At 44.4% G+C, this 20,988-nt stretch overlaps 1 protein-coding gene across 3 annotated transcripts in view; it reads right to left on the reverse strand.

The window, feature by feature from the left end:
- hemk1 (HemK methyltransferase family member 1) overlaps positions 1 to 20,988 on the reverse strand; it is a 149,723-nt gene that overhangs the window by 56,132 nt on the left and 72,603 nt on the right. For all 3 annotated transcript variants that reach the window (XR_007249229.2, XM_048547490.2, XM_048547489.2), the window contains exon 7: positions 11,707 to 11,756. Coding sequence is in view for 2 of the 3 variants with exons in the window: in XM_048547490.2 (XP_048403447.2) it covers positions 11,707 to 11,756 (50 nt within the window). In the remaining variant the exon portion in view is untranslated. The remainder of the gene's footprint in view (positions 1 to 11,706; positions 11,757 to 20,988) is intronic.

Consider the following 20,988-nt stretch of genomic DNA (forward strand, 5'->3'; position numbering starts at 1 on the left):
TTCTTTATGCTCCACATGGGCCTTCCAGCCTGATAATCTAAATCCAGATGTCCTTCTACTGCTTCTCATGTACTTCTCTAGTTTTCTCTTAAAAGTATCTATACTAATTGCCTCAACTACTCTGTGGGGTAGTATGTTCCTCATTTTAAATTCAAAGTTCTTTTGAATTCTCCATTGGGAAGCCACTGATTAACTTCCTCTTATTAGTGGCCTCACAGATTGACTTGCGAGAACAACCCACAACCAGACAATTTTCGCATGTCAAACAAAGTAACACAGAACATGTGCTCCAGGGTATTTTCATAAATCTGCATCAATTCTGATATCAGAATATACAAAATTGAATTAGGAGTAGATCAATCATTCTTCAAGCCTGCCATTCTATAAGATCATAACTGACCTGTCCCAGATCGCCTCAACTCTCATTTTGAGCCAGCTCCTCACCGCACTCAACACCATGGCATTTTGAAAATCTAGCTTCTCTTTAAATATTTTCAGTGATCTAACTTCCACAAAGCTAAGGGATACAGAATTCTAAATATTTACTATCTTCCAAGAGACAAAATTCCTTTGCAACTCAGTTTTCAATGAATGGTGCCTTATTCTGTAACTCTGTTCCTTGGTGTGAGACTCCTACACTTCTGGAAGCACCTTTTCAATGTCTACCTTTTAAGTCCCTTCACAAGCCTTCTCCCTGGTTCCTCTGAACTGTAATGAATAAAGACCTAACCTGTTCTTGATAAATCAACCCAATCACACCAGAAGCAGCTTAATCACTTTTGAATGGTTTTAAATGCCAGTAAATCCTTTCTTAAATATGGTCAACCAAAACTGTGCATATTACTCCAGATGTGACCAAGCCTGCATCCTGTACAGTTGCAACAAGACATTACTGTCTTCAAACTTCAACCCACACCCCACCCCACCGACAATAAAGAACAAAATTCTATTTGCCTTCTGAACCATTTGTTGCACTTGCATGCTAATTTTTGGTGTTTCATGAGCAGCTAGACCTGCAACCCTCTGTGTTGCACTTTTTGGGAGAATCTCTCCATTCTCATGGGCAGGAATGGTTGCTGGATCTTCCAGGGTTTAGAACATTTAAAAAGAATAGGGAGGGGGGAAAAAGAGGAGGGGGCGTAGCACTACTAATCAGAGAGGGTATCACAGCTACAGAAGCTTCCATTGTCGAGGAAGATCTGCCTACTGAGTCAGTATGGGTGGAAATTAGGAACAGCAAGGGAGTAGTCACCTCGTTAGGGGTTTACTACAGGCCCCCCAATAGCAGCAGGGAGATTGAAGAAAGCATAGGTCGACAGATTTTGGAAAAGTGTGCACGCAGTAGGGTTGTTGTAATGGGTGACTTTAACTTTCCTAATATTGACTGGAACCTCCTTCGAGCAGAAGATTTGAATGGAGCTGTTTTTGTAAGGTGTGTTCAGGAGGGTTTCCTAACGCAGTACGTTGACAGGCCGACGAGGGGAGAGGCCATTCTAGACTTGGTGCTCGGAAACGAGCCGGGGCAGGTATCAGATCTTGTGGTGGGAGAGCATTTTGGTGATAGTGACCATAACTGCCTCACATTCTACATAGCTATGGAGAAGGAGAGGATTAGGCAGAATGGGAGGATATTTAATTGGGGAAGAGGAAACTATGATGCGATTAGACATGAGTTAGGAAGCATGGACTGGGAGCAGTTGTTCCATGGTAAGGGAACTATCGACATGTGGAGACGGTTTAAGGAACAGTTGTTGGGAGTGATGAGTAAATATGTCCCTCTGAGACAGGCAAGAAGGGGTAAGATTAGGGAACCTTGGATGACGAGAGCGGTGGAGCTTCTAGTGAAAAGGAAGAAGGTAGCTTACATAAGGTGGAGGAAGCTAGGGCCAAGTTCAGCTAGAGAGGATTACATGCAGGCAAGGAAGGAGCTCAAAAATGGTCTGAGGAGAGCCAGGAGGGGGCACGAGAAAGGCTTGGCAGAAGGAATCCGGGAAAACACAAAGGCATTTTACACTTACGTGAGGAATAAGAGAATGGTCAAAGAAAGAGTAGGGCCGATCAGGGATAGCATAGGGAACTTGTGTGTGGAGCCTGAGGTGGTAGGGGAAGCCCTAAATGAGTTTTTTGCTTCTGTCTTTACGAAAGAAACGAACTTTGTAGTGAATGAAACCTTTGAAGAGCAGGTGTGCATGCTGGAATGGACAGAGATAGACGAAGCTGATGTGCTGAAAATTTTGTCAAACATTAAGATTGACAAGTCGCCAGGCCCGGATCAGATTTGTCCTCGGCTGCTTTGGGAAGCGAGAAATGCAATTGCTTCGCCACTTGCGAAGATCTTTGCATCCTCGCTCTCCACTGGAGTCGTACCTGAGGACTGGAGAGAGGCAAATGTAATTCCTCTCTTCAAGAAAGGAAATAGGGAAATCCCCGGCAATTATAGACCGGTAAGTCTCACGTCTGTCGTCTGCAAGGTGTTAGAAAGGATTCTGAGGGATAAGATTTATGACCATCTGGAAGAGCATGGCTTGATCAAATACAGTCAACACGGCTTTGTGAGGGGTAGGTCATGCCTTACAAACCTTATCGAGTTTTTTGAGGATGTGACTAGAAAAGTTGATGAGGGTCGAGCTGTGGATGTGGTGTATATGGACTTCAGTAAGGCATTTGATAAGGTTCCCCATGGTAGGCTCATTCAGAAGGTCAGGAGGAATGGGATACAGGGAACTTAGCTGCTTGGATACAGAATTGGCTGGCCAACAGAAGACAGCGAGTGGTTGTAGAAGGAAAATATTCTGCCTGGAAGTCAGTGGTGAGTGGAGTTCCACAGGGCTCTGTCCTTGGGCCTCTACTGTTTGTAATTTTTATTAATGACTTGGACGAGGGGATTGAAGGATGGGTCAGCAAGTTTGCAGACGACACAAAGGTCGGAGGTGTCGTTGACAGTGTAGAGGGCTGTTGTAGGCTGCAGCGGGACATTGACAGGATGCAGAGATGGGCTGAGAGGTGGCAGATGGAGTTCAACCTGGATAAATGCGAGGTGATGCATTTTGGAAGGTCGAATTTGAAAGCTGAGTACAGGATTAAGGATAGGATTCTTGGCAGCGTGGAGGAACAGAGGGATCTTGGTGTGCAGATACATAGATCCCTTAAAATGGCCACCCAAGTGGACAGGGTTGTTAAGAAAGCATATGGTGTTTTGGCTTTCATTAACAGGGGGATTGAGTTTAAGAGTCGTGAGATCTTGTTGCAGCTCTATAAAACTTTGGTTAGACCGCACTTGGAATACTGCGTCCAGTTCTGGGCGCCCTATTATAGGAAAGATGTGGATGCTTTGGAGAGGGTTCAGAGGAGGTTTACCAGGATGCTGCCTGGACTGGAGGGCTTATCTTATGAAGAGAGGTTGACTGAGCTCGGTCTCTTTTCATTGGAGAAAAGGAGGAGGAGAGGGGACCTAATTGAGGTATACAAGATAATGAGAGGCATAGATAGAGTTGATAGCCAGAGACTATTTCCCAGGGCAGAAATGGCTAGCACGAGGGGTCATAGTTTTAAGCTGGTTGGAGGAAAGTATAGAGGGGATGTCAGAGGCAGGTTCCTTACGCAGAGAGTTGTGAGAGCATGGAATGCGTTGCCAGCAGCAGTTGTGGAAGCAAGGTCATTGGGGTCATTTAAGAGACTGCTGGACATGTATATGGTCACAGAAATTTGAGGGTGCATACATGAGGATCAATGGTCGGCACAACATTGTGGGCTGAAGGGCCTGTTCTGTGCTGTACTGTTCTATGTTCTATAACTTTCACTTTGATTCTTCCAACACAAGTGCATGGCGTCATACTTTCTGACCTTCTTTACCTTCTTGTAGGTTCCTTATGTCCTAATCACAAAATGCCCTCCCGTTAGAACATAGAACATAGAAGAGTACAGCACAGTACAGGCCCTTCGGCCCACGATGTTGTGCCGTGGAATATTCCTAATCCAAAAACAAAATAACCTAACCTACATTCCCCTCATTTCACTGCTGTCCATGTGCATGTCCAGGAGTCGCTTAAATGTCACTAATGACTCCGCTTCCACGACTACCACTGGTAAACTATTCCATGCGCTCACAACTCTCTGGGTGAAGAACCGCCCTCTGACGTCTCCTCTATACCTTCCTCCTAACACCTTAAAACTATAACCCCTCGTGGCAGCCAATCCTGCTCCGGGGAAAAGTCTCTGGCTATCGACTCTATCCATGCCTCATTACCATGAGTAATATGCACAGTTATTTTCAACTCACCAACAAATTTGGGTACATCACATTTGACCCTTCCTTCAAGTTATTAATATGGATAGTGAATAATTAATGTCCTGGGATTGATCCTGTGGCTCTCCCTAAGCGTGTCTTTCCAAATTTAAAAAGACTCATTAATCCTGGCTGTCTGTCTTTTGTGTATCAACCAATCTTCAATCCATGCTGACGCATTATCCCAATACCATGGAACTCTTATCTTGTATAATAACTTTGTATGACATTGACAGAATGCAGAGCTGGGTTGAGAAATGGCAGATGGAGTTCAACCTGGATAAATGCGAAGTGATGCATTTTGGAAGGTCGAACTTAAATGCTGAATACAGGATTAAAGGCAGGATTCTCGGCAGTGTGATCATGGTGTTCAAGTGCATTGCACCCTCAAAGTTGCCACCCAGGTGGATAAGGTTGTTAAGAAAGCATATGGTGTTTTGGCTTTCATTAAAAGGGGGATCGAGTTTAAGAGCCGCGAGGTTATGCTGCAGCTGTACAAAACCCTGGTGAGACCACACTTGGAATAGTGTGTCCAGTTCTGGTCACCCTATTATAGGAAAGATGTGGAGGCTTTGGAGAGGGTGCAAAAGGGAGGTTTATCAGGATGCTGCCTGGGCTGGAGGGCTTGTCTTACGAGGAGAGGTTGACTGAGCTCGGACTTTTCTCTCTGGAGAAAAGGAGGAAGAGAGGAGACCTGATCGAGGGTACAAGGTAATGACAGGCATGGATAGAGTCGATAGCCAGAGACTTTTCCCCAGGGAAGGACTGACTGCCACGAGGGGTCATAGTTTTAAGGTGTTAGGAGGAAGGTATAAAGGAGACGTCAGAGGGAGGTTCTTCACCCAGAGGGTTATGAGCGCATGGAATAGTTTACCAGTGGTAGTCGTTGAAGCAGAGTCATTAGTGACATTTAAGCAACTGCTGGACATGCACATGGACAGCAGTGAATTGAGGGGAATGTAGGTTAAGTTATTTTATTTTTGGATTAGGATTATTCCACAGCACAACATCGTGGGCCGAAGGGCCTGTACTGTGCTGTACTTTTCTATGTTCTATGCAGCACTTTCTCGAATGCCTGTTGGAAACCTAAATAGACTACATCTACCCGTTCCTCTTCATCAACTCTACTTGTTATATCTTCAAAGAACTCCAGCAAATTTGTTGACCATGATTTCTTTCCACAAAATCATGAAAACTCTGACTGCATGGAACCTTTCTAAATGCATGTAGTGATGAACTCTTAAAATTTTCCCAACAACGAATGTTAGCCTAACGGACCTGGCGATTCATGCTTTCTTCCTTCTTGAACATAGCCGTCACATTAGCAGTTAGAATTCAGGAATATTTTGACCAATACCCCCACCATCTCCACAGCCACTTCCTATAAAGTCCTTGGATGCAGGTCATCAATTCCGAGTGATTTATCTGTCTTCAGTCCAATTAGTGTGCCAAATACTTTGTCCATCATGATAGAGACTTTCAAACAAGACCTCTCCTCCTATTAGCACCTTGGTTATCTGATATCTTTAAGATGTTTACAGTTTCTTCCACGGTAAAGGGTGATGAAAAGTACTGCTTGAAATTATCTCCCATTTCCCCTTTCCCTTTTATGAGTTCCCAAATTGCATCCTCCAATGGTCCCACATTCATAGTAGATACTGAGATAATGGGGACTGCAGATGCTGGAGAATCCAAGATAACAAAGTGTGAAGCTGGATAAACACAGCAGGCCAAGTAGCATCTCAGGAGCACAAAAGCTGATGTTTCGGGCCTATAGAAGGGTCGAGGCCCAAAACGTCAGCTTTTGTGCTCCTGAGATGCTGCTTGGCCTGCTGTGTTCATCCAGCTTCACACTTTGTTATCTTCATATTAGATACTCCCTTTTTATACACCCATTGAAGCTTTTGCTGTACATTTTTAACATTTCTTGCCAATTTACTTTTAAAACCATCTTTCACCCTTTGTAGAGATAACACAGTGTGGAGCTGGAGGAACAGCTGGGCAGAAAGCATCAGAGGAGCAGGAAAGTTGGTGTTTTGGATCAGGACCTTTCTTCAGAAATGGGGAAGGGAGCTCAAAAATTATTAGAGAGGAGGGGTGGGGCTGGTGAAGGTAGGTGGGATGGTGGTAAGTGAGTGCACGTAACGAGTGTGGGGAATTGGTCAGTGAGGTGGGAGGAGCAGATAGGTGGGAGAGATGATGGACAGATTGTGTCAGGTCAAGGAGGCAGGTGAGAGAGGGAGGGTTGGTCATGGGATGAAGGCGGGGACGGAGATTTTGGCTCTTCCTGCCCCATTGACCACCACTCTCCCGTTTACACGGCTGTGTTCTGAATATATAAGTAATAACTGAAATCCAACACTGATGGAGCACAACTGTACTGCATAAGATCACCACTTGCTGCAACTTGTACAAAAATCCTTAACAGTAAACATAATTTCATGACCCCTATTAAGTATTTGGTTTAGAACACAGAACATAGAACAATACAGCACAGAACAGGCCCTTTGGCCCTCGATGTTGTGCCGACCTGTGAACGAATCTAAGCCCATCCCTCCACACGATCCCATCATTATCCATATGCTTATCCAAGGACTGTTTAAATGCCCCTAATGTGGCTGAGTTAACTACATTGGCAGGCAGGACATTCCATGCCCTTACCACTCTCTGAGTAAAGAACCTGCCTCTGACATCTGTCTTAAATCTATCACCCTTCAATTTGCAGCTATGCCCCTTCTTACAAGGCGACGTCATCATCCCACGAAAAAGACTCTCACTGTCCACCCTACCTAATCCTCTGATGATCTTGTACGTCTCTATTAAGTCCCCTCTTAGCCTTCTTCTCTCCAATGAGAACAGACCCAAATCCCTCAGCATTTCCTCATAAGATCCTCGCTCCAGGCCTGGCAACATCCTGATAAATCTCCTCTGCACCTTTTCCAATGCTTCCTCATCCTTCCTACAATGGGGTGACCAGAACTGAAAACAATATTCCAAGTGAGGCCGCACTGGCATTTTGTACAGTTGTAGCATGACATCACGACTCCGAAACTCAATTCCTCTACCAATAAAACCTAACACACCATAAGCTTCTTAACAGCACTATCAACCTGGGTGGCAACTTTCAGGGATCTATGTACATGGACACCAAGATCCCTCTGCACATCCACACTACCAAGAATCTTTCCATTGACCCAGTATTCTGCCTTCTTATTATTCTTCCCAAAGTGACTCACCTCACTTTTATCTGCATTGAACTCCATTTGCCACCTTTCAGCCCAATTCTGCAGTTTATCCAAGTCTCCCTGAAACCTGCAACATTCTTCCACACTGTCCACCACTCCGCCGACTTTAGTGTCATCTGCAAACCTACTAGCCCATCCACCTATGCCTGCGTCCAAGTCATTTATAAAAATGACAAACAGCAGTGGCCCCAAAACAGATCCTTGTGGCATACCACTAGTAACCGGACTCCAGACTGAATATTTTCCATCAACCACCACTCGTTGCCTTCTCCCAGAAAGCCAGTTTCTAATCCACACTGCTAAATCTCCCTCAATCCCATGCCTCCGCATTTTCTCCAATAGCCTAACATGTGGAACCTTATCAAAGGCTTTACTGAAGTCCATGTACACCATGTCAACTGCCATACCCTCATCCACATGCTTGGTCACCTCTCAAAAACTCAATGAGGTTTGTGAGACACGGCCTGCCCTCGACGAATCCATGTTGACTATCTCCAATCAAATTGTTGCTTGCTAGATGATTACAAATCCTATTTCTTATAATCCTTTCCAAAACTTTTCCTACAACAAACGTAAGGCTCACTGGTCTATAATTACCTGGGTCATCTCTACTGCCCTTCTTGAACAAGGGCACAACATTTACAATCCTTCAGTCCTCTGGTACTAAACCTGGAGACAATGAGGACTCAAAGATCAAGGCCAAAGGCTCCGCCATCTCCTCCCTAGCTTCCCAGAGAATCCTCGGAGAAATCCCATCCGGCCCAGGGGATTTATCTATCTTCACACCTTCTAGAACTGGTAACACTTCCTTCTTACTAACCTCAATCCTTTCCATTCTAGTAGCCCGTAACTCAGTCTTCTCCTCTACAATATTCTCCTTTTCCTGAGTGAAAACAGATGAGAAATATTCCTTTAGCACCGCTCCGACCTCGACAGGGTCCACAAACAACTTCCCACTTCTGTCTCTGATTGGCCCTATTCCTACCCTAGTCATCCTCTTATTCCTCACATACCAATAGAAAGCTTTAGGGTTCTCCTTTATCCTACCTGCTAATGTCTGCTCATGTCCCCTCCTTGCTCTTCTTAACTCTCTCTTTAAATCCTTCCTAGTTAATCTGTAACTCTCCATCGCCTCATCTGAACCATCTCGTCTTAATGTCACATAAGCCTCCCTCTTCCGCTTAACAAGATATACAATTTCTTTCGTAAACCATGGTTCCCTTACCTTATCACTTCCTCCTTGCCTGACAGGGGCATAGCTATCAACGACACACAATATCTGTTTCTTAAACCAGCTCCACATTTCAATTGTCCCCATCCCCCACATTTTGTTACCCCATTCCATGCCTCATAAGTCTTGCCTAATTGCATTAGAATTGCCCTTCACCCATCTATATAACTCTTGCCCTATGGCATAGAACATAGAACAGCACAGCACAGAACAGGCCCTTCAGCCCACGATGTTGTGCCGACCATTGATCCTCATGTACGCACCCTCAAATTTCTGTGACCATATGCATGTCCAGCAGTCTCTTAAATAACCCCAATGGCCTTGCTTCCACAACTGCTGCTGGCAACGCATTCCATGCTCTCACAACTCTCTGTGTAAAGAACCCGCCTCTGACATCCCCTCTATACTTTCCTCCAACCAGCTTAAAACTATGACCCCTCGTGTTAGCCATTTCTGCCCTGGGAAATAGTCTCTATAAGCTACAAGTTATTAAACAAATATGTTTCAGAATGTAGCCCAATATTATACCCAGGAAGTACAAAAAGGGAGTTGTTGGGTGAAAAACATTTGCAGTATTTGTCTATTCTTCCATTAATTCGGCTAATATATAATAGTGTACTAATTACTACATTTGCAAGACGCCTGAGAGAGCTGGTTTTGCTGTTTAGAGCTCTGCAGGTATAGAACAAAGAACATAGAACATAGAAAAGTACAGCACAGTACAGGCCCTTCGGCCCACGATGTGGTGCCATGGAATAATCCTAATCCAAAACTAAAATAACCTAACCTACATTCCCCTCAATTCACTGCTGTCCTTGTGCATGTCCAGCAGTCACTTAAATGTCACTAATGACTCCGCTTCCATGACTACCACTGGTAAACTATTCCATGCACTCATAACTCTCTGGGTGAAGAACCTCCCTCTGACGTCTCCGCTATACCTTCCTCCTAACACCTTAAAACTATGACTTCTCGTGGCAGTCAATCCTTCCCTGGGGAAAAGTCTCTGGCTATCGACTCTATCCATGCCTCTCATTACCTTGTACACCTCGATCAGGTCACCTCTCTTCCTCCTTCTCTCCAGAGAGAAAAGTCCGAGCTGGCATGTTCCTATCCCTTTCCATTGCTAAGCTAAACATTACCGAATATGGTCAGTCTCTCCAAAGTGCTCACCTACCACGGAACCAAACACCTGGCCTAGTTCACTACCAAGTACCAGATCCAGCGTGGCCTCCCCTCTTGTCGGCCCTTTGACATACTGTGTCAGCAAACCCTCCTGCACACATTGGACAAAAACTGATCCAGTCAATGTTGGGGAAGTTAAAGTCTCCCATAATGACCACCTTGTTCCTTTCACTCCTTTAGTACAGCAGTACTAAGAAAAAAATACAAAGATAACATTATCACACAAACAGGACATCTAATAATGATCCTATTCTTGTCAGTGGGAACTTTCTGTCTGAAAATTGGCTGCCGTGTCTTCTACAGTGATTACACTTCAAGAGTACTTAATTGGCTGGAACACAGTATGACTAATCCTGAAGTGCACGTAAAACTACAAGTTCTTTAAGTCTTACTAAGTGTGGTAAACAACTAATTCAAAACTACTAGCACCCAAATTTCTTTTTCATAAAGCCACAATAACCAAATATGATCCAAACTGACATATATAACTGGACAAAATTGCAAAGGAAGAGAAGGAGTCCACAAGTGAAAGTGGCCCACTAAGATAATGCTCCTGATAGGCATTTCTAATAATCTGTAGCTCAGTCTATTAATACAAAACTAAATAACTTGATACTGGTCAAGCCACCAGAATATTGCACTTGATTTATTTGAATATCTGGACCTAATGACATCATATGGCCTAGAGGTGCAAAAATATGGGGACAGCCTGTGCTGGGAATTTCCAAAATGAACAAACATGAAACTGAACTATACATTAAACATGCCCACGCAATAGCAGTGCTCTGGGAACTTCAGACCACAGCCCTCAGTTTCCGAGACTGAGCTGAGGCTGCAGTGCTGTGCTAAGAGCAGGCAGACTGCCACTCAGGACTTCAAGTGCCTAGCTGTGGAGCCAAAATATGGCAGCACTGTGGGATATGCTTTGGGCCTCACTGAAATGTTATACATAATTTTAAATAGGCCTTGATGACCAATCAATCAGCATATCCTTTAAATTTTCTTTCTCACGTAGTTATCTAGCTTCCCAATAAACGTATCCATACTCTCTGCCTCAACTCCTCCATATGGCCATCAGTTCTATATTCTAACCATGCTCTGAGTAGATATTTCTCCTGAACTCTTCACTGAATTTATTCATGACTATATTGGTTTAAACTCTTTTAAAGTGCACTACCAGGCCTACCCTCTTGAGTTTATTCTGCTCAAATGAACCTGAGTATACGCAGTCTTTCCTGAAAACTAAAATCTCTCAGCAATGATATCTAACACTTCATTTTGTTTTGCATCTTCTCCAGTGTTTCTCAATCATTTTCACAATATGGTCACTAGAACATTATTCCAAGTGTGGTCTAAGCAAAGTTCTACACAAGTTTAACATTATTTTCTCCTCTTTTAATTCCATTGTGCACTTTAGCACTCCAGCCAGTATCATAAGTAGTAATGCTGCCCATAGTTTTTCTGGACTATTACAAACAGTCTACTCTTAACACCACCACTAACCACTCCTTTAGCAGTGAACGACAGCTGCCTCTAGAGACAAACCGTGTCAGATCCTAATAACCTATTCCAGAATTAAAGAAGTATATCCTGCTGCAAAGATTAGTCAGGTACTTTTGGAGTTCCAATGATGCTAGCTCAATCATATTTTTGCCATTAATGGAAAATGAGACACAGGAATGTTTTCTTTACGATTGAAAATTCAAAAGGACAGACACAAAGCTATAACAATAACTTCTTGGATCCTTGGTTTTACATACCTGATATAACATTGAGCTGCAATGCTTGAAGCCTGTGCTGCATACACAGCCTGAAGATGCAATCAGAAAAAAAAAATCATTAGAGTGTTTCTGGAATTGTACTAATTGAGCAGAAGTTTCCTCCAATATCCAAAAGACCAAATCAATTAACTTCAGTCTTCCTTCCAAACCGTGTTCCCAAATCGACGCTCGAAAACCTCTGCCAGACAGCCATTGTGTTTGCAAACCTGGTGCCGTATCTGATTGCTGAATCGAGCTTCCAACTTTGAACTACTTGTTCCTGCCACCACTAAGACCAACCATTTCCACTTTGTAACATTGCCCATCTGTGCCACACCTTAAATTATCAGCTGCTGAAATACGTGCGTATGCCTTTGTTACCTGTAGATTATTTCAGTGTACTCCAGAATAGTCTCCAATCTTTCCTCTTTATTTTTTCCATCAAGTGTGAAACAGATTTGGATACGTGCACTGACATCCAGGTAATATGTGGTAGTGTGTTGCCAATATAAACAACAAAAAACCTGTATCTGACATATCTAATTAAAAAGCTGTTATAGATATGAAGGAAGAGGAAACATACCACCCAGGCCACTGACAAGTCAACACATTGATTCATTAATGACCAGATTTACTCAATTTAATTTTAAATTGACCAATGTGACGTCAAACTCATGATTTAATTTTTTAATCACATTACCATTTTACATTATAGCTTGTAGTTTAGTTATTTGATGAGCAGCTGAATTATAACACTCCAAGAAAATACTCGTGTCTTATTTTGCTAATCAAAATAGAAGGACCAAAGGAGGTTTATGATTTGAATTGATGGAATGTATTAAAAGTGCAACATCTTTCAGTGTATTGAGCATTTTCTTTCATGCTGTTAAGAGTAGTGAAGAAGACAGCATTTTTTCACATTAACAAACATAATCAAATAGCAGTAAAGTGACTTTGTGAATTTGGAAAGGGATTGGCTCTTGTGAACTGGAGGGTGAACATCATTGAGTCACAGGCCTGGCTTCTGGGTCAGCTGTGTGGTATCTGAACAGTTCCCGGCTTTGCAAACCTGATCTGCAAAAAGTACCATGGAAGTTCCCAATCGCCTCTATTCTCTGGCAGGCAGGCCAGGCAATTTCCAAACACGTGTGGAGGGGAGCTGGGCTGAAGGTCTGCCTCAGGTTTCTAGACTGACTTCAAGATTTTTTTCAAAGGATCAATAAACATAAAACAGTCCTCCAGTCCCCATACCCTATACATGCCAACCCACGCTATCTCATGGCTCCCGCCCACTCCCCATTGTCCCTCAGGCCCTCCATAATCCCTCATTTCATTCATGCCAATCTATGCCTCTTCACACCCCATGGTCCTTTATAACCAGTTTGCCAACCAAGTTTCAACTCATCCCAATCAATTCTCTCCCATCCTCAACTCTTTGTCCTTGCAACTGCCATATTCATCACGGCAGACCCCAGGATCAATGCTGAGATTGTAAGTTTGAAGTATTTTAAAACTTTATTTTGGAAAGAACAATCATTCACAAAAACACATTCGCGACACTTACATCCCTTTGACTATATGATCCCTTGGAACTTCACACCTTTCATTAAAGTACTTAACCCTTACAGTAACAAGCAGTAGTATTCATACTCCCATTTCAGAGTCTATGATCATAAGGAGCTGTCAATTCAACTAAAATTGCAGGTGTACCACTAAGATAATGTAAAGTTTATGAAATCTGTCGTGCAGCCCAAGTCCATGTGATATGATAATGGTAGTCCTCTTGACTCAGAGTCTTGACACTCTTGACAGTAATTTCAAGAGAAGAAATATTACTCAAAGTTGAGCCTTTTTTATTTTGCACTTGAAATAACTCCAGAGGTTGGTATCCCGTAACCAAATCACCCTTTATTTACACTTAGAGAATCCCTGACACTGATCCAGACTCTTCAGAGCTAGCTCTCAGAGTGAACAGAACCTCTGACACCCCTGTTTATATCTGTCAGCCAGGGCTCCCTGATTGTAATGGCAGGCTTTGTTGGGGTGGGGGGCTGGGACATGGGAGAGTTTAGGCCCTGATTTACAGCATCTGCGGTTCTTTCGGTTTTTGAACAAAGAACAAAGAAAATTACAGCACAGGAACAGGCCCTTCGGCCCTCCAAGCCTGCACTATTCGAGATCCTCTGTCTAAACCTGTCATCTATTTTCTAAGGGTGTGTATCCCTTTGTTCCCTGCCCATGCTTGTACCTGTCCAGATACATCTTAAAAGACACTATCGTGTCTGCGTCTACCACCTCTGCTGACAACACGTTTCAGGCATCCACCACCCTCTGCGTAAAGAACTTCCCACACACATCTCTCATAAACTTTCCTGCTCTCACGTTGAATTCATGACCCCTAGTGATTGAGTCCCCCACTCTGGGAAAAAGCTTCTTGCTATCCACCTTGTCTATACCCCTCATGATTTTGTAGACCTCAATCAGGTCCCCCCTCAATCTCTGTCTTCCTAATGAAAACAATCCTAATCCACTCAACCTTTCTTCATAGCTAGCGCCCTCTCCATACCAGGCAACATCCTGGTGAACCGCCTCTGCACTCCTTCCAAAGCATCTACATCCTTTTTGCGGCGACCAGAACTGTATGCAGCACTCTAAATGTGGCCGAACCAAAGTCTTATACAACTGTAACATGACCTACCAACTCTTGTACTCAATACCCCATCTGATGAAGGAAAGCATGCCGTGTGATTTCTTGACCACTCTATCGACCTGCATTGCCACCTTCAGGGAACAATGGACCTGAATACCTAGATCTCTCTGAACATCAACTTTCCCCAAGACTTTTCCATTTACTGTATAGTTTGCTCTTGAATTAGATCTTCCAAAATGTATCACCACGCATTTTTATTTGGATCTTAAACTGGTGTTCGGTATAACTATTAACACAGTCCAGGTTATTTAATAAATGACTCCCAACAGCAGAATCATATCTAATGGTGGATATAGAGGTAGCCTTCCTGCTCCAATGATGCTGCATGGCCTGCTGTGTTCATCCAGCTCTACACCTTGTAATCTTGGATTCTCCAGCATCTGCAGTTCCTATTATCTCTTAATATACTTTTCTGAGGCTTGCAAGGTCAAGGCTGGTTGACCATAAAGGGCTTACTGCCACTTGTGAACAGTCAACAAGATGTGTTCATGAAAAGTGAAACTGCAGCTGGGAATTGTGGAGGATGTTGTGGAATTGCAGAAGGAGAATAACATTGAACTAGTTTTGAAGGAATTATTTAACCTACATTTTTTTCAGATTAAACATCTATGAGTTGTAAAGTAACAAAGTGATTCAGTATTTTTAAACTGCATCTCACAATACACAAGGTGAATTGGGGGCAAGGAATTGTGCTAGGAATCCAAAATAGTTCACAAACTCCCTTGAAATGCCTTGTATTTTTAAGGTGTCCAGCATCCTTGGAATCAATCTCCGTTTGATAATGCCACAAAAGTGATGAGGCAGCATGGCAAAGTGAGTGGTATTAAATGTTCCAAAATTGTCTTACTAACTTTAAAACCCTAACCCTAAATAAATGACTAATTCTTTCAGATTACCACCTACTTACTACTTCCAGCCTTTAGCTTACCGCCTCTCTCGATGCTTTGCTTCTATCCCCTAACTCGCTACTGCCCTCCAGCTTACTGCTGCTCTGTCTTGCCTCCTTCCCACTCACCAAACCCCATTCCAACCCTCTAGCTTACTGTTTCAGGAAGTGGTGAGTTGGGAGGTTTGTGGTGAATTACCTCAAATAGTGAAGTCCTTTGCCTGATAATAGGTTTGTTTACAGAGTGCAGCATTATATATGATAATAAAATGTGAGGCTGGATGAACACAGCAGGCCCAGCAGCATCTCAGGAGCACAAAAGCTGACGTTTCGGGCCTAGACCCTTCATCAGAGAGGGGGATGGGGTGAGGCTTCTGGAATAAATAGGGAGAGAGGGGGAGGCGGACCGAAGATGGAGAGAAAAGAAGATAGGTGGAGAGGAGAGTATAGGTGGGGAGGTAGGAAGGGGATAGGTCAGTCCAGGGAAGACGGACAGGTCAAGGAGGTGGGATGAGGTTAGTAGGTAGATGGGGGTGTGGCTTGGGGTGGGAGGAAGGGATGGGTGAGAGGAAGAACAGGTTAGGGAGGCAGAGACAGGTTGGACATGTCATCTAAAGAATGGGAGGGGGAGTGGAAATGGTTTGCGACTGGGAGGTGCAGTTGTTTATTGCGAACCGAGCGGAGGTGTTCTGCAAAGCGGTCCCCAAGCCTCCGCTTGGTTTCCCCAATGTAGAGGTAGCCACACTGGGTACAGTGGATGCAGTATACCACATTGGCAGATGTGCAGGTGAACCTCTGCTTAATATGGAAAGTCATCTTGGGGCGTGGGATAGGGGTGAGGGAGGAGGTGCGGGGGCAAGTGTAGCATTTGCTGCGGTTGCAGGGGAAGGTGCCGGGTGTGGTGGGGTTGGAGGGCAGTGTGGACCGAACAAGGGAGTCACGGAGAGAGTGGTCTAATGATGCCACCCGAAGGCTGCAGGAACAGCAACTCATATTCCGCTTGGGAAACCTGCAGCCCAATGGTATCAATGTGGACTTCACCAGCTTCAAAATCTCCCCTTCCCCCACCGCATCCCAAAACCAGCCCAGTTCGTCCCCTCCCCCCACTGCACCACACAACCAGCCCAGCTCTTCCCCTCCACCCACTGCATCCCAAAACCAGTCCAACCTGTCTCTGCCTCCCTAACCTGTTCTTCCTCTCACCCATCCCTTCCTCCCACCCCAAGGCGCACCCCCATCTACCTACTAACCTCGTCCTGCCTCCTTGACCTGTCCGTCTTCCCTGGACTGACCTATCCCCTCCCCACCTCCTCATCTATACTCTCCTTTCCACCTATCTTCTCCTCTATCCATCTTCAGTCCGCCTCCCCCTCTCTCCCTATTTATTCCAGAACACTCTCCCCATCCCCCTTTTCTGATGAAGGATCTAGGCCCGAAACGTCAGCTTTTGTGCTCCTGAGATGCTGCAGGGCCTGCTGTGTTCATCCAGCCTCACATTTTATTATCTTGGAATTCTCCAGCATCTGCAGTTCCCATTATCACTGCAGCATTATATATGTTTGCTTCTTTCCTCACCCACGTTTGTTGTGTCCCAGAAATTTCTGTTTATATGTGCTCCAGGATTGATATTTTCCAATTAGTCTGTTCAGAGAGCAGATGGGGCATGAATCTGAGCCTTCTGACTCGAGAGACAGGAAAACTACCACTGCCCCACAAGACCCCAGATATACGTTCCGAGTACTTCACAGACATAGAATCCCTACAATGTAAGAGCAGGCTCTTCACCCCATCAGGTCCTCACCGACCCTCTGAAGAGTATCCCACCCGGACACACCCTTCTACCCTATCCCTCTGACCCTGCTTTTCCCACGGCTAAACCACATAACCTAAACACCCCTGGACACTCTGGGCAATTTCGGACAGCTAATCCATGTAACCCGCACATAGAGTCATAGAAATGTACAGCACAGAAACAAACCCTTTGGTCTACCTTGTCCACGCCAACCAGTTATTCTAAATTAATCTAATTCCATTTGCCAACACTTCACCCACATCCCTCTAAACCCTTCCTGTTCATATACCCATCCAGATGCCTTTTATGTGTTGTAATTATACCAACCTCCTCCATCTCTTCTGGCAGCTCACTCCATACACACACCAACCTCCGCATGATAAAGTTGCCCCTTTGGTTCCTTTTAAATCTATCTCCCTCACCTTAAACCCTTTAGTTTTGGACTCCTCTACCTAAAGGTAAATACCTTGGCTATTCACCCTATCCATTCCCCTCATGATTTGATAAACTTCTATAATGTCATCTCCCAGTCTCCGATGCTCCAGGGAAAATAGCGTCAGCCTATTCACCCTTTCCCTACAGCTTAAACCCTCCAACCCTTACAAAATCCTTCTAAATATTTTCTGAGCCTTTCAAGTTTGGAACAACCAGAGGAAACCTACGCAGTCATGAGGAGAACATGCAGACTCCACACAGACAGTTGACTGAGGATGAAATCAAATCCATGTCCTTGGCACTGAGAAGTAGCAGTGCTAACCGCTGAGCCACCATGCTACCCATAGACTTAATTCAACAATTTCATTTACTTGTATATTATTAATCTGGCAAGTATAATTCATATACTTTTAAGAAGCAGTATGTCAGAAAAGGAAGTAGCAAGTAAGAAGGAAGGGAAAAAGAGATGAGCAGCAGACACCGTCAATAGGACAGACTGATGAATGTCGACATACTTTGGGTTTCAGGAACAGACAAGACAAATTTTGGGCTTAACTGCACCTAATTAAGTATGTCAGGCTTGGTTCTCGTCTGATAATTTCCTGTAGTTGAGATGCATAGCTGTTCTTTCCTCACAGGCTAAAATGACAGTAAATCTTATTTAACCATCAGGATGTAAAAGGCAGCAATAACAAACTTTTGCACAACTGCTCATGTTGAGGGACACTGCTATTCCACATTAAAGCCTCTTTTAAGTAGTTTAGAGTCAAATTTGGTTTTATATTTCTTTTGTGGTCAATTCGAGGGATGCAGTGATGTAGTGGTAACTCACTGGATGAGTGATCCAGAGTTCAAAACCAATTTTCTAAGAACATGAGTTCAATGCCATCAAGGCAGATAGAGGAATCTACATTCAGTTGATAAATCCGGAATTTTAAAGCTTGCCTCTTTGTAGGTTAAATGGAACAATCTCTCTTCTGTAGCTACACTGGTCCTAAACTCCACCTCTTCCTCCGTTACATTGATGACTGTATTGGTGCCACCTTGTGCTCCCATGAGGAGCTCAAACAGCTCATCCACTTCACCAACACCTTCCACCCCAATCTTAAGTTCACCTGGGCCATCTCTGACACCTCTCTCTCCTTCCTGGAACTCTGTTTCCATCTCTGGCATCTACCTGGAAACCGATATCCAAATCAAGCCCACCGACTCCCACAGCTACCTAGAATACACCTCCTCCCACCCACCTTCCTACAAAAAGGCCATTCCCTATTCCCAATTCCTTTGCCTCCATCACATCTGCTCCCTAGATGAGGCATTCCACTCCGGTGCATCTCAGATGTCCTCGTTTTTCGAGGACCACAACTTCTCTCCAACAGTGGTCGAGAACACCCTCGACCATGTCACCCGCATTTCCCACAACTCATCCCTCACAAACCATCCCCACAACAACAACCAAACCAGAATCCCCCTTATCTTCATGTAACACCCCACCAAACTCTGGATCCAACACATCATCCTCCGACACTTCTGCCATCTGCAATTTGATCCCACCCACCAAAGACATTTTTCCTTCCCCTCCCTTAACTGGTTTCCGGAGGGACCACACTCTCCGTGACTCCCTTGTCCGCTCCACACTCCCCTCCAGCCCCACCACACCCGGCACTTTTCCCTGAAACCGTATGAAGTGTTACACCCATCCCTACATCTCTCCCCTCACCCCCATCGCAGACCCCAAAAAGACTTTCCACATCAAGCAGATGTTCACCTGCACATTTGCTAATGTGATTTACTGTATCCGTTGTTCCCATTGTGGCCTCCTCTACATCGGGGAAACCAAGTGGAGGCTTGGGGAGCGCTTTACAGAACACCTACGCTCAGTTCGCACTAAACAACTGCACCTCCCAGTCGCGAACCACTCCCACTCCCCCTCCCATTCCTCAGATGATATGTCCATCCTGGGCCTCCTGCAGTGCCACAACGACACCACTTGAAGAGTGCAAAAACAGCACCTCATATTTTGCTTGGGAACCCTGCAGCCCAATGGTATCAATGTGGCCTTCACAAACTTCAAAATCTCCCCTCCTCCATCGCATCCCAAAACCAGCCCAGCTTGTCCCTGCCTTCCTAACCCGTCCTTCCTCCCATCCAGCTCCTCCTCCTATCTCAAACCCCACCCTCATCTCCTACCTACTAACCTCTCCCGCCCCCTTGACCTGTCCATCCTCCCTGGACTGACCTATTTCCTCCCTAACTTCCCACCTACACAGACCTTTACTGGCTCCTTCCCCGCCTCTTTGACCCGTCTGTCTCCTCACTCCATCTTCTATCCACCTCACCCTCTCTCCCTATTTATTTCAGAACCCCGTTCCCCTCCCCCATTTCTGAAGAACAGTCTAGGCCCGAAACGCCAGCCTTTCTGCTCCTCTGATGCTGCTTGGCCTGGTGTGTTCATCCAGCTCTACACCTTGTTATCTCAGATTCTCAGCATCTGCAGTTCCTACTATCTCTTGTTCACTAATGTTCTTTAGGAAAGGAAACTTGCCATTCTTATTCAGTCTGGCCTAAATGTGACTTTTGAGTTAAAGCAAAGTGGTTGGTTTTTAACTGAAACAGCCCAAGCAAGCCACTCAAATCAACAGCAATTTAGGGATGGGCAACGAATGCTGACCTTCCTCGTGAAGCTTACCCCCCACAAAATAATTAAAGTAATCAAAATACTTTAGAACTTTAAAGGTTATATACTGTCTAAGATGTTGCTGATCTTAGTAAATTTAAATTAGTACTCTGATTTTCAATTGTGTTTTAGGAATTTAAATTCTACTGCTCCATACAGTTTTCATGAACACCACAAGTATGTGACATTTTGTGAATTTTTTTACACAGCATAATGACTTAGGAAATAACTTAAGACCACAAGACATTGGAGCAGAAATTAGGCCATTCAGCCCATCAAGTCTGCTCTGCCATTCAATCGTGGTTGACATGTTTCTCAACCCCATTCGCCTACTTTCTCCTCATAACTCTTGATCCCCTTAATAATCAAGAACCTATCTATCTCTGTTTTAAATATACTCAATAACCTGACCTCCACAGCCTTCTGTGGCAGTGAATTCCATAGATTGACCACTCTCTAGCTGAAGAAGTTTCTCCTTTTCTCCGTTCTAAAAGGTCTTCCCTTCACACTAACGCTGTGCTCTCGGGTCCTAGTCTCTCCTCCCGATTGAAACATCTTCCTAACATCCGCTCTGTCCAGGCCTTTCAGTATTCTGTAAGTTTCAATTAGATCCCCCCTCATCCTTCTAAACTCCAATGCATATAGTCCCAGAGTCCTCAAACGCTCCTCATATGTTACGCTTTTCATTCCTGGGACCATTCTCATGAACCTTCTCTGAACATTGCAGAGTATTTGGATCAAAAAGATTGGGCATCAAAATCTTATTCTTGCCATGCTTACTA

This window comes from Stegostoma tigrinum, chromosome 11 (genome assembly GCF_030684315.1).
Source record: "Stegostoma tigrinum isolate sSteTig4 chromosome 11, sSteTig4.hap1, whole genome shotgun sequence".
NCBI classification, from domain to species: Eukaryota; Metazoa; Chordata; class Chondrichthyes; order Orectolobiformes; family Stegostomatidae; genus Stegostoma; species Stegostoma tigrinum.